At 42.3% G+C, this 14,521-nt stretch overlaps 1 protein-coding gene across 6 annotated transcripts in view; it reads left to right on the forward strand.

Annotated features, from left to right (window-relative positions):
• Window positions 1–14,521, forward strand: part of SLC20A2 (solute carrier family 20 member 2) — a 57,222-nt gene that overhangs the window by 17,192 nt on the left and 25,509 nt on the right. The window contains exons 1-4 of one of the 6 annotated variants that reach the window (XM_048942270.1): window positions 2,676–2,877; window positions 3,049–3,191; window positions 9,351–9,890; window positions 14,092–14,232. In XM_048942270.1, coding sequence (XP_048798227.1) covers window positions 9,602–9,890; window positions 14,092–14,232 — 430 coding nt within the window. In that variant the 5' untranslated portion in view covers window positions 2,676–2,877; window positions 3,049–3,191; window positions 9,351–9,601. Of the gene's footprint in view, window positions 1–2,675; window positions 2,878–3,048; window positions 3,192–3,237; window positions 3,359–9,350; window positions 9,891–14,091; window positions 14,233–14,521 lie in introns of those variants that run through there. The other 5 variants (XM_048942269.1, XM_048942264.1, XM_048942266.1 and 2 more) reach the window with 5 other exon arrangements.

The following is a 14,521-nucleotide window of genomic DNA, read 5'->3' on the forward strand; positions in this document are numbered from 1 at the left end:
AAAGCAAGTACACAGATGTTGATCGGAGCAGGCTCCTTCCAGCTCAAGCAGCGTTTGTGGCTTTGCTCAGGAGTGTCTCCAGGTCTGCAGAGGAGAAATTCAGGGCCATCCATCCACCTTCATCTCTCCTTTATGCCTGTTCATTTTCTCTTCGTCATTTGAAGGTGGGGATTCCCTGTAGGGTCAGGAGCACAAGCACAGGGAAAACAGAAGTGCTGAGTTCCAACTGCATGTGGCTCCCAGTTTCCCAGAGTATCAGTAGGTATGCCAAAGTCCGAAAATTGGTCAATTAGCTTATTTAATTAACATCAGAGTGCAACTGGAACAATGTTGTGCAGCTTTTGGATGTTGTTATTGCATTGCTTTTTCTGACTAAACACAGCTTGAAGGTATTCAGATTCCAAATCCTACAATTTTTCATATTAGAAAATGACAGCCAACCCCCATTATTTTCTTCTCAAGCTGTATGCATTTTAAAATACCTCTAACTGCATAAATATGTAGCTTTTCCATCTGAATGGCAAAAAAAGGCAGTTACTTTTGATCTAACAGTGCCCTGAAGTTGCCAATTAATGCTGCTTTAGTTACTGATAAAAAGAACCTTGGCATCTTTCAGAAAATAATGCAAATTGATTACTTTAATCAGCCTATTTGAAGCAGAATATAAATCTGCCGACACTGGAATTGTTGAATCAAACAGGGATCCCTCAGTTGTGGACTTTCCAGAGTAAATTACAATCAAGAAGAAAAAAAAAATAAATTACAATATCTGATTGTGATTGTAATATGTAATATTTATCATTTCTACAAATATTTGTTTTGATGGGAACCCGACCGGTGCCGCCACTGCCAGAAGCCGAACCTCATCATTTATTTTGTGGTCGTATAAATTTTCCTTTGCCTGTTTCTTTAGTGGTATCCCAAATTGTAACTTTTTTTAATGATCAACCTATCTTGGATCGACTTTTCCCATGCCTGAGGTCCACAGTGCTGATTTAGCAGAACAAAAGCTTGAAAGATATTTCCTTTTTCTGTGCTGTTTATTATATGCTTTGCAATTGCTCTGAAGTTTACGTCAACAAGAAACCACGGCTGTGGTCAGGCTGGCTCATGGGAAGTGGCACCCAAAGGGTTCTACTTTGTTGTCTGTGTGGGTCTGAGATGGTTCCCACAGTGTTGGCTGGCAGCTTTGGCTTTGGGGATAGCTGGAGGTACCTCCCAAGTAGCCTGGCCAAGGAGTGTCCTCTGGAAGGCCTTCCTACCTGCATCTGCACACTTGTGGTGGCACTCCATGCCGGAGGGGCCCTTGTTTAGGGAGAGCTGGAGGGGGGCTGGATCTGCTTCTGATCCTTCGTGTCTGAACCATGCTTTACCATGCCAGTCATCAACAGCATGTCGGCTATAAACAGAACGTGGAATAATATTTTGTGTTCTGTTTTTTTCTTAGGTATTTTTTTCATTTGTTTTTCCTACTGTATAAAGCTAAATAAGTACTCCAAGAAAGTTTCTGTGTTTGTTTATTCACTTCCTTAAATCCTTGGAATCTGGACCTATAAATACAAGCTGACTTCATGTTTACAATCAGGTTCACTCTCATTTGGATTGATTGATGTTGCTTTTGAAAACTAGGATAAAAAGTGGGATGTGTTTAGATCTTCAGGAAAAGATTTACCTTCTCACTGTCAACATACATGGCTTTCATAAGAAAGGAAAACCAGTTTCTCACTTTTCTAAAACTGGTGAGCTTGTTTGCCAGCAATTACAACATGAAAAGGAGAGACTTTACATCCAGACCTGAGATTTAGCTGTGCACAAAGCTGTGTGCCTTGGGGCAAGCTTATTAATGGTTGCGTGTTGAACTTCTGTAAAGAGTTAACATTTCTTGTAAGGAATCCTGGTCTGATATTTATCTTTTATTTTTATTTTTATTTTTTTAATTGGAAGATTTTAATGTCATTTCTGCCTCAGAGATTTGTAGCTGCAGATTTGCCCTAATTCTCTGTGGAAGATGATGTAGGTTTACCAATCTGTGTGAGTTTTTTTAACAAATATAAACCATGTTTCAGATCTACCAAATTATCCCTGACTGTGATCTGCAGCTGAGCTCAGTTTGGGAATCCCTTACCTCCTTGTTAAGCAATATTATGAGTTCATTTGGACTTGAAAAAATAGATGAGGTAAGAATTAAGTTTCCAACTCTACATTTGCAGATTTAAACCAGTGATTTGATTTTTCTCAAATGTGGAGGACATGGCAAATTTGAGTTTGTTGTGTTTGAATGTGATTCAGAATGGAGGCAAATCTGAAAGTTTAGTAAAAATGTTAAGTTTGAAATGTCATTTACTTATGAACCAGAAGCCTGGTTTATCCTTGAAGTAAATCTACATGTATCAGGTTTTTAAACCACAACGATGAAGTTTTGATTTCAATCCCTTTCTGCTGTATTAAATAGTTTGATTGCCTCCTGTGGTATTCAAGGACATATTTTATATAAAGCTAAGCTGGGTGCTTTTAGGCAAACATTACTTTTACCCTGACACACATGCAAAATTTCTTCGCACTCCAAGGAAGGTGGTTCAAGGAATTATGCCTATGTAATCGGGGCTGAACTTTTGTAAGTGAAGTTGCTTGCTTAGGCACTGCTCCAGCCCGCACTCGTGCACATCTTCAGCTTTCTGCAGTCTGCGTAGCCTGTGAGACCTCTACTGACATGGATAAAGTAACGAGCGTGCAACATCTTTCCTCAGTCGGATGTGCATACTTTCTTGCTAAACGCACTTTCACCATTTACATGAAGCGTAGGCTCAGTGTGCTTGCAAAGTGGGCTTCTCAGAGCCCACCCGATCACCCCAGAATGCCCAGTGGTCACTGCTCCTGGTAAGAGATTTTTTTTAAAAAAAGGAGGTTCACTATCTGGTCTATGCCTGTGCTTGGGGGGAAAAGAGAGAGAGAGAGAGAGAGAGAGCGCATTTTGTTGTTTTAATATGAGCTTCCTTGGATTGGTTTGCCTAATGAGTGCAATTGTGACGCAGTGTTGTGTTTTATCAGTGCCCACCCCCAGCAGAATTCTTTGCTTAAGAGGAGGCAGATTTCCACCTCCTGAACACGGCTCTGGACTCGTGCTGATGCTTCTCGGAGCTGTCTTGAGGGCTCCCCTGTGCTGGAGGGAATTCTATCCGAGGACTGCCTGTGTAAGTCGCCAGCACTTTTATACCCTCTGGAAGTTTGCATGTTCAGATGTGGCTGTGCTGAATGATAGGCTATCTATTTTAGACTTCAGCCTCTATTTACAATCAGAAAGGCATGTCGCTGGGAGAACTTAGCTCCTGTTTCTCTTGAAACAACTTTTAAGTACTGGGTGAGTTATAAAGGTTTCTGTGCATGGCTTTCTTTTATAAAATGTAGTTTAAATATCCACAAAGCACTTGTTTGTTTTCTCTGAACAGATCTTAGAAATCTCTTGTGCAGAATCATAAAAACTATTTGCATGTTAGAAAGACTTTGCTTGGGCACTGAAAGATAAAACTGTTCTTTAGTACATAAAAAGATCTTTATCAACAGGTGAATGAGGACTTGTTGATACCTTGCCTAGCTTACTTCGTTGGTTTGCAGAATTACTGCTTATGCATGACTGTTTTCTATCACTTGAGTTGAATGTTTTTGGCAACATGATCTCACTCTGAATATTTTATCTGCATTTTTGGCCTTTCGGTAGTGGGAACAGAGGTTGTTAGGATCTAGGAAAACATAGCATCCTCTGCAGGTTTTGGGAACTGAAGGTGACAGTGTCTCTCTGCAGTGTTAAACTTGATAGGAGTCCCTGGAAAACTGTGAACTTCTGTGGCGTTTCCATATCGAGTAGTAGTGCCAAGTATGCACAAAAACATAGCGACTGCATTAAAATAGGAACTGATTGATACAAAATTGCTTCTGAGTATGTGGTAATTGATTTTTAGAAGTGCATTGGTGGGTTTTGTGTCCTGGAGCATTAAACTTGCATCACGCTTGGCCTTGTGACAAGTCCTGTGCATGTAATTTAGAGCCATATAGGGATGTTCTTAGTCTCGAACGACTTGAAATGTACCACCTTCCATATCACAGATGTAATATTAGTAACTTAAAGCAGGTACTTCGTGAGTCTTATGGTCCGTGCAGGAACTAGGAAAGATAAGAACTATTTTTGTGAACTGTTAGGGGCTTTGCTTATAAATCAGGTCTGGTTTCTGTGCAGCACTGTATTTAGTACCAATAGGCTGTAATGCCTGAGCTACTGCGAATTTAGAAGATCCCTGCACTTATATACATAGATGGCAAGCCTTACAAATGTGTCTTATGTAAAAAATGGCACACAGAAATTTGGGAGGGATAGAATAAACTCCTGAAAGCCCCAGTGTGGTAAACGTTTGAGACAGACTTTTCAGCCACCGGTAATGGGAAGTGAAGGTCCTGTCGGTGCAAATTAAACACAGCAGTCTAACAAAATATTTGCTTTTTTGAGCACTGCAGGGGAGAAGAAATTGTCCTCCCCTGTATCTCTTGTCATAATGCAAAGTGGAGTACTTGTAATAGTTGTCTTTAGAAGTGCTACATTAGCTGCTGTCTATTGATATTTGTTCATACGTGATCAACAACAGAAAAAACAACAACAACAAAACAAGAGTTGAAAATGGAAACTCACTGAATCCCCATCCTGCCTGTAGCAGGGTGAAGCTTTAAACTCCACGACAGGGCAGCTGCTGAGAGCAGGTGGTTTGCATGTACTGTGATTTATGTACATTTTAATGTTTCACGTGAATGCAGTGGATTCTCCCCTAATTTTCAGGAGAGAGAAGATGAAAGAGCATTTATCAGGTCTCTGTTTGTTCCTCTCTGTCACCCAGCTGGACTGCTGGTGGGTAATGCACTGGAATCACTTCCTCAGACTTTGAACCTAGTCCTTAGCATTTGTTTAACCATTTGTCCCTGTTGTTAGGTGGTTTTGCTTTCTCTCCACCAACAATCTGTTTGGCTAAAAAAATAAGAACTGACAACATCATCTATTCAATTTCCTGTTAATTTTTCACCAAAACACTTGTCTACGCTTAGAAATGTATTGTGAATAGTTTCCAGAATAGCTCTCTTAGTAAGTACCCACATATAAACATGTCCTGAAATGATCTCCTGCTTCTTGCTTCCTGGCTTTTCCTGCCCATCTGCTTGTCGCTCACAATGAGCTGCGGTGCCCCTCTCCTGGCTGTCCTTCCACTCCTTTCCTCCGGGGAGGAGACAGTCAGCAAGAGGCAAACTGACATCACAGGGGCTGTCTGGGTCATCTGCCAGCGAGGATGTGCTTAGCATTTCCAACAATCAGGTTTTTCACATTGAAGTGCAAGTTAATAAGTCCACTGAAAGAGCCCACTTCACGAGGCCCAAGAATGCCACACTAATTATTGATCAGAAGAAAGCCACGTTAGCTAAAAACTTTGCCTTTAATGCCAAATCAGTTTCCCGTGGCCGGAAGACTCGCCCCAGCGTCGTTCCACATGCACGCATCACAGCATCCCACAGAGGTGTGCACTGTGGCCCTGCAGGCCCAGCCTGGCCACACACCGCAGGGCCCTGTGCTCTGACAGGGTAACCTCTCAGTCTGGTGCAGCCAGCTGGAGAGACAACGTCGGTCCCACAGGTGAGGCTGAGGATCTCCCAGTGCTGAGCAGATCAGGCTTAATTGCATTTGGCATCACGGAGGCGTATTAAGAAAATACAAAAGGGCAAAAAGGGTTGGAGGCTTCCAGATGTCATGCAAAGCTGACGGTCTGTCAGACTCTCCTGTGTGGTGTTTTTACCCATTTCTTTTTTGTCCCAGCAACAGCTCAAAATACCGCAGCTCATGGGCTAGATTAGGTGAGGAGGGGCATAGCTCAGCGTGCCCAAGCATGCCAGATGTATTTTGGGCTCCAGAAAGAAGCACGCTGCAAGATTTAGTCTGTATTTAGTCACTGGCCTACTTTGCAGGATATTTTGCATTTCTGAAAACTTTCACAGAGGAGCAGATATGACCGTTTTTTTCTTCCTTCTTTCCATTTCTTTCTTTAAGCTTTTAATATCTCCTACTTATTTAAGGAGAAAGTAGTAACACTGCTCAAACACTGCCTGCGTGTTAGTTTCTAAACATGCCCATCCCCTTTCCTCTTTTCACTTGGATTTTAGATGTGCTAAAGACAAGGTATAGCTATTGCTGCGTTCTGGCCCTGGTAAAATTGAGTCAAGACTTCGGAGGAGGATCTCTGTGTTGATCCTTGCAGTCGCACCTTGCTGCAGGCATCCCTTCCTCCCAGTATCGCATTCCAGGGATGGCGGTCATATAGCTGCCCCTCAGCCCTTTGCCAAGAGCCCCACCAGCACACTTTGAGACTCTGTGATCTTCACCAGGAGGTTTCGGAGCTCTTTGCCTCAGCACACCTATTTTCAACCTTTATTTCTCTGGGACCACCTGGAGCTCATTCCCCAGGGAAGCTGTAAGGGCAGCCGTGTGACTTAGCAGTTTATTATGGAAGCTGGATGAACTGGTTGAATAAATGCTGTCCTATGAGCTCTGCTGTGGTGGGGAATGTCACAATACCCATGCTTTCCCTCATCCAAGAGATTGGGTCAGCACAGAAAGTTGTGAGGTTGGTTGGTAAGTAGGAGACAGACCTCTGCTGGAAATAAGGATTTGCTAGCATCTCATGGCTCTGAAGGAAACAGGACTCTCATAACCACTGTGTTTGTGGATGCACGTGCATTTCAGGCAAGTTTTCCCATTTTATGGAGAGGATGCTGAAGCACAGAGGCTAACTTGGCCAAGGTGCTGTACAAATGCATGCAGGGTAAGGAATTTAATCATGAATCTCCAATATCAAGGTAGGAGCTTGGTCCAGCACTTCATTTCTCAGTGAAAATTCAACATACATAAGTAAAAATGAGTGAATCTAACAGAGTAAAGAGAAATGTTTCTCTGCCCCCCATGCCTGCATGCTTACGCTCTCTACACAGAATTTTGAAGCAACTGTTCTCAGCTGAGGCAACAGCGAGTCAGTTCTCAAAATGCCTTGCAGGCTGAACTGCTCAAACCACCACTTCGTTAACACTTTATCTTGAGTAATCGTGTTTTCTGTTGTGGTTCCATCTGAAATGAGGTATGTAATAAGTCTCTCAGTATGAGGATGACTTGGGAAAGGCTCCCGGGCTATGGAATAGGCATTGGCATGTCTCAGTGTCTCATGGTTGCACACCACAAGTTTTGTCCCCCCTCTCAGGCAGACAAGCTCTAACTGTAATCAATTCTTCTGAATACTGTTAGCCTTTCCCCCTCTTCAAGTCTTTTCCCACTCCAAGGGCTGAGTGTTCATGAATTATGGCCAACAAGTCTTCAAATATGAAAAATGCATTGGGGCTTCGTTTTCACATGTTATCTCATAGTATAAAAATCCTTATACAAATGTTTTCAGCAGTTAAGACCTTCCAAGATGTTATTTTGGAGTGCAAATCATTCAGGGGTTGATGTCTGCTCCATATCTGGAAAAGACCAGAGCAACAATCGCCCAGCCTCTGCGGAGTCTGGAAGAAAAAAGAGAAATCTTTTCTCCTTAATATGTATGTTTGGATAAAAAGATCAATCCTTGACATAAACTTTAGGGCTTTTCAGGGAACGATTACTTAATTATTGGTGTGATGTTTCCCTTGTGGTAGTTCTCAATGATCCAGCATCTCAGGAATATGCAAAATCTCGTGATTTTCTAATTTCATCATGATCTCTGAGGTTTTGGATGTTCTCTGCAGAGACCCTCTTTCCCTCCTAATGCAGACCTTCAGTGTATTCAAAAGAACTTCAGCGTGGTTTTGAAACCATGTGTGTGGATTTGTTGAATGAGGCTGAAGAGGTCGAGCAGTAGTTGGGCTCGGTGTTTGCCATCTGACTTCCCCCAAGTCTCTGAAATGTTTTTTGCAAGGTGTGCAGTTGGCTGGCAGGTATTTCCTGTTGAATATGCCCTTGACTCCTCACCACCTTCAAAATGGCACCTCCCTGGAGCGTAGATAGCAAGATGTTACAAGATGCCTTCATAGATGCAGATGACTGCTACAAGAGAAGCAGCCAATGGAAGAGGCAGATGGATTTTGCCAGGCTGGTGCTTGTTTCCAGCCTTTAACCACTGTAGTCCTTACTGGTTATGGGACCCGTGAGTCCTTACAGGCTTGAATTCAGCAATGCTCTGCACCTGTGACATCTAATTTAAAGATGAAGAGCTTAGGGGGCAAGTGTATGAAGGATTCATACAGTCTGTCTGAGCCAAATCTGAAGAATAGTAATTTTCCCCTACATGCTCTCAAAAATACTTTGGTTTCAAACTGCCTCTGTTCCATAGCATTCAAAGGGAGCTAGGTGACTGCTGAATGTCGAAGTGTGGTTTTTAAGTTTGATTTATATAAATATACCTAGTGGCTTTCTTACTGACCTAGAGATCCAGATATACCCTTTTGGATGGTGAAGCTTTTATTTCTTAAAACTCTTTCCTGTCCGCATTTTTGGTTTAAAGATCTCACACATATTTCTGATTAAACTTAGTAAAGACTAAGACATAGATAAAAAAGGATTTTGTGCAATCAAAGTCATCAAAAATATTCAAATGTAGGAATGGTTTGAGTATAATAAGTTTACTAGTAATTAGTAACTATCTACAGAAAAGAGGAGATAGCTTAAAACTTTTTAGTCAGACTTTTCCCTACACTTATATAGATCTATAGGAATACATGGAATATTGTGATCACTGTGCTGAGAAGCTGTAAGAAGATGATATCCTTTTACTGCCTGGGATGTGATAATAGCAATATATGAATATCAGTGCTCTTGAGAGTATTTTGGTGATGTTTCATAGACAAAATCATTTTCCAAAGCAGTGCATCCCATTTACAACTGGTAAAATGGGACAGCTTTGCAGAGGGGATGGAGCTCGGCAGTGCCCATCAGCTGGGAATAAGGCTGTGTGGTGTAGTCTGTATGTCCTACATGCTATATGCTGACTTGGTGCCAAGGGCCAAAATGAATCCTTCTAGAAAGAGCTGCTCGGTAAATGCAGCAGAAAACACCAACCTCTTTGAGTCCTTTTAAAGCGATCAAAATGTTTTCTCAGTCAGTCGTACTTCCAGAAGCATGTTGCTTTGGAGGTGACCTAATTTTAACCTTTTTGAATTGCTTTATGATTTAGAACAGTCACATGCCAAAGCAGGGTCCCATTAGGGGATTCAAATCATCTGTTTACTACAGAAAACAAGCACTGAGACAGGCTCCACAGGCTTTTTTTTTAATTTTCTTTTCTTTCTTTCTGCTGCAGGACAGGACACCACCGCTGTACCAGTTTGGGAGCAAAATATGGAATGTTCTTCACTGCTGACTGAGCGCAGGCAAATGAACAGTATTTATAGTAGTGTGAAAATCGGCAGTTAGCAGTTTGTTCACATTCTAACACTACCAGAGAGAACTCATTGTTTACAAGAAATCTGCTTTCCAAATCCGTTACGGTTCCCTCCAGCCTTGACTATTAACTATTTGCAAAGGGGAAACGGATCTACGCTTTGGGGAAAGATGGCAATGGAAGAGTACCTGTGGATGGTCATTGTGGGTTTTATCATTGCTTTTATTTTAGCATTTTCAGTGGGTGCAAATGATGTTGCCAATTCTTTCGGAACTGCCGTGGGCTCTGGTGTAGTGACTTTGCGCCAGGCTTGCATTTTGGCTTCAGTTTTTGAAACTACTGGCTCGGTACTGCTGGGAGCAAAAGTAGGAGAGACGATTCGGAAAGGTATAATCGATGTTAACCTGTACAACGACACTGTGCCGCTGCTGATGGCAGGAGAAGTCAGCGCGATGGTTGGTGAGTAATGCTTTCCTGTTCCAAGTAACAGTCACTGCACGTTTGTCATCCTGCTCATTGTGAACGTTTTAATTAAATTTACATCTTCCCATCTTCTGGACTCACGTCCGGCTTTGTACAAATAGAGGGGTTTGCATTCCCCTTTTAGGCTGCTGCTTTTTAAAAGCACTTCTAATCGTTTTCGTTTTCCAGCTATTCAGCCATTTAACTAATAGAGGAAAAAATGTTTAATGTAATGGATCGTATAGATGTATTCCTAGAGCACCTAAAAAAAAGATTTTGGAGATTTATATTGTGGTAAATGGAAAATATGTCAGCATACCATTTGTGACTGCAGAGAAAATCCTGCAGGAAGTTTACAATGAATTAAGTATTAAAGCAATTGCCTAAATAGTTTTTAAAAATTAAAGAAAATGAAGCATATTTGCTTAAACTGGTGGTTTTGCTGACTGATTGCAATTAATCATACGTTTAATCCTGCCCCATGACTTCAAAGAGCAATAAAGATAGATGGCCACGCATTAAAGGCACTTTTACTTTTTCTAACTCAAACCAGCAGCAGTTCTGCGTACCTCTGAGCCTACTCTGTACACTTTTGTTTGCAGTTAAATTAATCTCTGTTCAGAACAAGTGGCATATTCTGAGGTAAGTAACATTAAGCCCTGGTATTTCTCCTTTGTTTGTATGCAAGAGGCTTTGTGAGCTTTTGGAGAGCTCCCACAAGGATCAACAGCAAACCTGCTTTTAAAGGGCAGGATACAGCAAGCAGGAAGCACTCTCCCCAGAGTTTTCAAACAGAACCCGCACAAAAAATAGGTGATTCCAAACAGAGATCTACTACATGCATTTTTTCCCGTTTCTGCACTTCTAAAAAATTGTAATGGATCAAGTTGGGCTTAGACTGCCACTTTCTGGGCTGGACTGAGGTAGTTTTGGTGAGTGAGAGGGGCAGTTCACCACACTTGAGCTTCCAGAGGGCTGGCTGCCTTCCCTGGTGAAGAGGAAGAAGAGCTGATTAGCTGCTGTCTCATACAAGGCAACTGCAAGGAACATCTTCAGCACTCCTGAGCTCCAATTCTTCCTCTGTCTTGATGCCTTGCAAGGCCAGCTGCAGATTCCTGCTCTTGCCCTCAAGCTGTGGGATGACTAAGGAGTGTCACTCTGCTTGCAGTATTTACCCTTTTCTTCCTGAGATAGCTCCATCATTTCTGACTTGCACCTGAGAGCAGCTCACGCCGCATGAGACGTAAGTAGTGACTTACATCTCCTGACCACCACCTGCAGAGCAGGAGTCTTTTCCCCTTTCTGTATCTCTTCATGATGTTCTGATCCTGTCTGGGCAATGTTTTATGTCCCCTATACCCCCTGTGGAGGCAACTGGCCAGAAGCTCAAGGAAAACAACTTATTTGCATGTGTGTTTACGTAAGCCTGTGTGAACTCCATGACCGGTTGCATTCCCTTCCTTCAGTAAGGGCATTAAGAACAAATCCCACATTTTAAATCTCTGAATTAAGCACAAATTACCAACTGCAGGTTCCATTTTTTTTTCCCTCAAATCCACCTCCAGCTTTCCTCTGGATGTACAATATTTTCTCTGTGTTTTCTCTCCTGTATGTTTACTTTTCCTCTTTTTCCTCTGCATATTTATCTTAGTTCTCTTACGCATCATGGTCATGCTTCCATGAACAGAGTTAGCTTCTGAATTTCATTGAGGCTTCCACGAGCCAGCTGTATAGAGGAGACCAACAGTCATGGTGCTCTCTTTCGAGTTGTTACTGGAAGATATCTTGATGCTTGCAGACAGCAGATGGGGATTCTCAGAGCAACCACCTGGTCAGAAAGAAGGAAGCAAGGAGCACTGGGATTGTCTGGGGATGACATAATTTGCATTTACATTCTGTAATGTAGCATTTTGTAATAATTTGTAACCTACTAAAATATTGATTTTTGGTGGTTTGAATATTTGGGACTCTCATTTTTGGGATGCTGTAGCATACTTCTATTCTGGAGCATTCATGCTGTGGGCCAGGAAAAGCTCTAATGAGCCTTCTGGCTTCTGGGCTGGTTTTGTCAAGGTTGGAAACATGCATTTTTCATCGGAGAGGAGTTAAGGATTGATGTTGATATTTTAGGTGTCTGCCTTAAGGCATTGCAAGCCCCAGAGGGTAGTCCTGTTGTGGATTATTTTGTATTTTCTTCTGTACTCTAACATGCTTGCTTCAACTTCTTTAGACTACAGATTGTCCTTTTTAGGCTATTTATCAGTCCTCCAATACTTTCCCTCCTGTTTGTTTTCTGGATCCATTAAATAAGAAATAGTGCCATATTCCCTGTTTCCCCATAAAAAAACCCCAGCCATCTCTGCGTATTTGTAGTGCAGCTGTGACTTGGAAGCATTTTCTCTGCTTTTTAGAACGACTTCTTTTTGGTGCAATTATGTGTCTCTGGCTGACTTATCTCTGTTCATTTGGCTCTTCAGAGATGTTACCATGTGTGTTCCCTTTCACCTCACTTCCACTTGCTGATCTCTTAAGTTCATGTCAAAGGTTTCACAGTGTATTTATTATTGTTGTAGCGTGTGGGAAGAGAGGCCAAAAAATGAAAGGGCAGGTGTTCCTTGATTGATCTAGAATTTCCAGTAGGTGTACCAGTTGTTTTGGGATAGTGCCCCAGGAAAGATCAGTGTTACAGCCTGGTTGACTTCCACCCTGCATATGATGCCAGCAGACTGGCAAGACTTGTATTTAGGATAGCATTTATAAGGCAGAAACTTGACTGTATAAAGGCTTGTTTGAAGTGACAAACCAGTCTCTGAGGCTTGTTTATCAGAGTACCTTTCATTCTTCTCTTCAGTTCTCTATGCTATCCCACCTGTCCTCTCTACCAGCCTCTGCTGTCAAGACTGTTCCTTCACCATGCCTCATCGTGAGCATCACCCCTTTGTTCCTTGCACTGGAGCCCTTGTGCAACTTGAAAAGGCATCAGTAATTGCCTCCTTGCTCTCTCCCTTCTTGATGTGTATGTCGTGGAGCTGTAACACAGCTCTTTTTCAATGCTTTTAAACCCTGTTTTGTAACCGGACTCCATTTCAAGATCTTCAAACCATCCTCCCCTGTTGGAATTGAGAATGGAGGCTGGGATTTGAGTGACAGTGTGTGTTCAGCAGCCTTGCTTTATCACCTGTGTCTGCTGCAGACCTGTGAAGACTGATGGCATGAGCCAGAAAATATGGGATCTCTCATTGCAGTTTGATTGCTGTCACCTTGGAGCTTCGTAACATAGTAAGATTTTGTCTCAAGACCACAAAGCGTTAAGATGAAGAAGAGATATTACTGAGAGCTCTCTAATATTCGACAAGCAGAAAACTTGAATCATGGCCCAGATGATTTTGATGTCCCCACGCTAACCCATTGTAAGAGGAGCAGGGGACCTTTTGTGCTGCGGTATGAAAAGAAGAGCATGGAGTTGTATGCTGGTGGGCTCGCTGTCCAGCTGTGGTCTAATCTAACCATCAAAATCTTGAACCAAAACTGAATACAAGGTCCTCTCTGTGGTGCTAGAAATCTTTTTTTCCACAACTTGAATTCTCCAGTGCTGCAGTGAGCTACAGATGAAGACAGCAAGCATCTTCACTCCCTCCTCAGTCAATTTATCCTGTAGAGTACTCTGGATAGTGGCTGCACATCACTGAGAAGTGGCATGAAAGCCCCTTGAGCCAGGATTTGAACCTTTCTCTGGTAGCATCTGAATTCAGCAGCTGAATATCTCACCAGTGAAGCCATGGTTGGCTCCTGACACTGGTCATTTGGAGGCTTCCAGGTTTGTTTCTAGAGAATGAGGTTTTCTAAGCTTGATGCATACCTGGAGCTATTTGTGTGTTCATGTGATTCAGTGAATGAACTGAATGGTGAAAAATAGTGAAAGCCTTCAAAAAAGAGCAGTCCTGTTGTGCAGCATTAAGTGCTGTTAGTAACAAAAAATAATGAATAAGATGCAGCGTTCAGAGCAGCTATTAGACTGCTGTAGTACCTGCTTTTGCAGTCAGAAAAGGAACAAAATTCTCTTTAGGAGATCTCTCTTGTGCATGTGGAGTGTAGTCTGTGTTCATAAAGGAACAAGGGTATATCAATGAGAATTTTCTGTGTGACTTTTACTATTGTTGTGTACAGTTTATGCTTTTTCTCCTTCCTCACTTTCCAGGTTCTGCTGTTTGGCAGCTGATTGCATCTTTCTTGAAACTCCCAATATCGGGGACCCATTGCATTGTAGGTGCTACTATTGGATTTTCACTCGTTGCAATTGGCACACAGGGAGTTCAGTGGATGCAGCTTGTCAAGATTGGTAATTGCCATTTCCTTTTATGTGGGAGGGTCTGGGAAAAATTGTGCCCTGACTGCAGAAGCTTTCACAGAAGCATGTTTTTTACTGGCAGCGTTCCCTCTTTAAATTGTTTTCTACCTGAGGGCTGCAGTGCATCTGCAGGCCAGCCCTGGAGAAAGGTAAAATGCAAGTTGTGCTTTTCCAGCAGTAAGCTGAGGAAACATTTTGCCTCCCAGACGTACTTCAAGGTGACACTCCTCCTCTTCTAATGCCACAAAAAGTGACAGCTCATACCACCTCGTTCTTATTC

Source organism: Lagopus muta, chromosome 4, assembly GCF_023343835.1.
Source record: "Lagopus muta isolate bLagMut1 chromosome 4, bLagMut1 primary, whole genome shotgun sequence".
NCBI lineage: Eukaryota > Metazoa > Chordata > Aves > Galliformes > Phasianidae > Lagopus > Lagopus muta.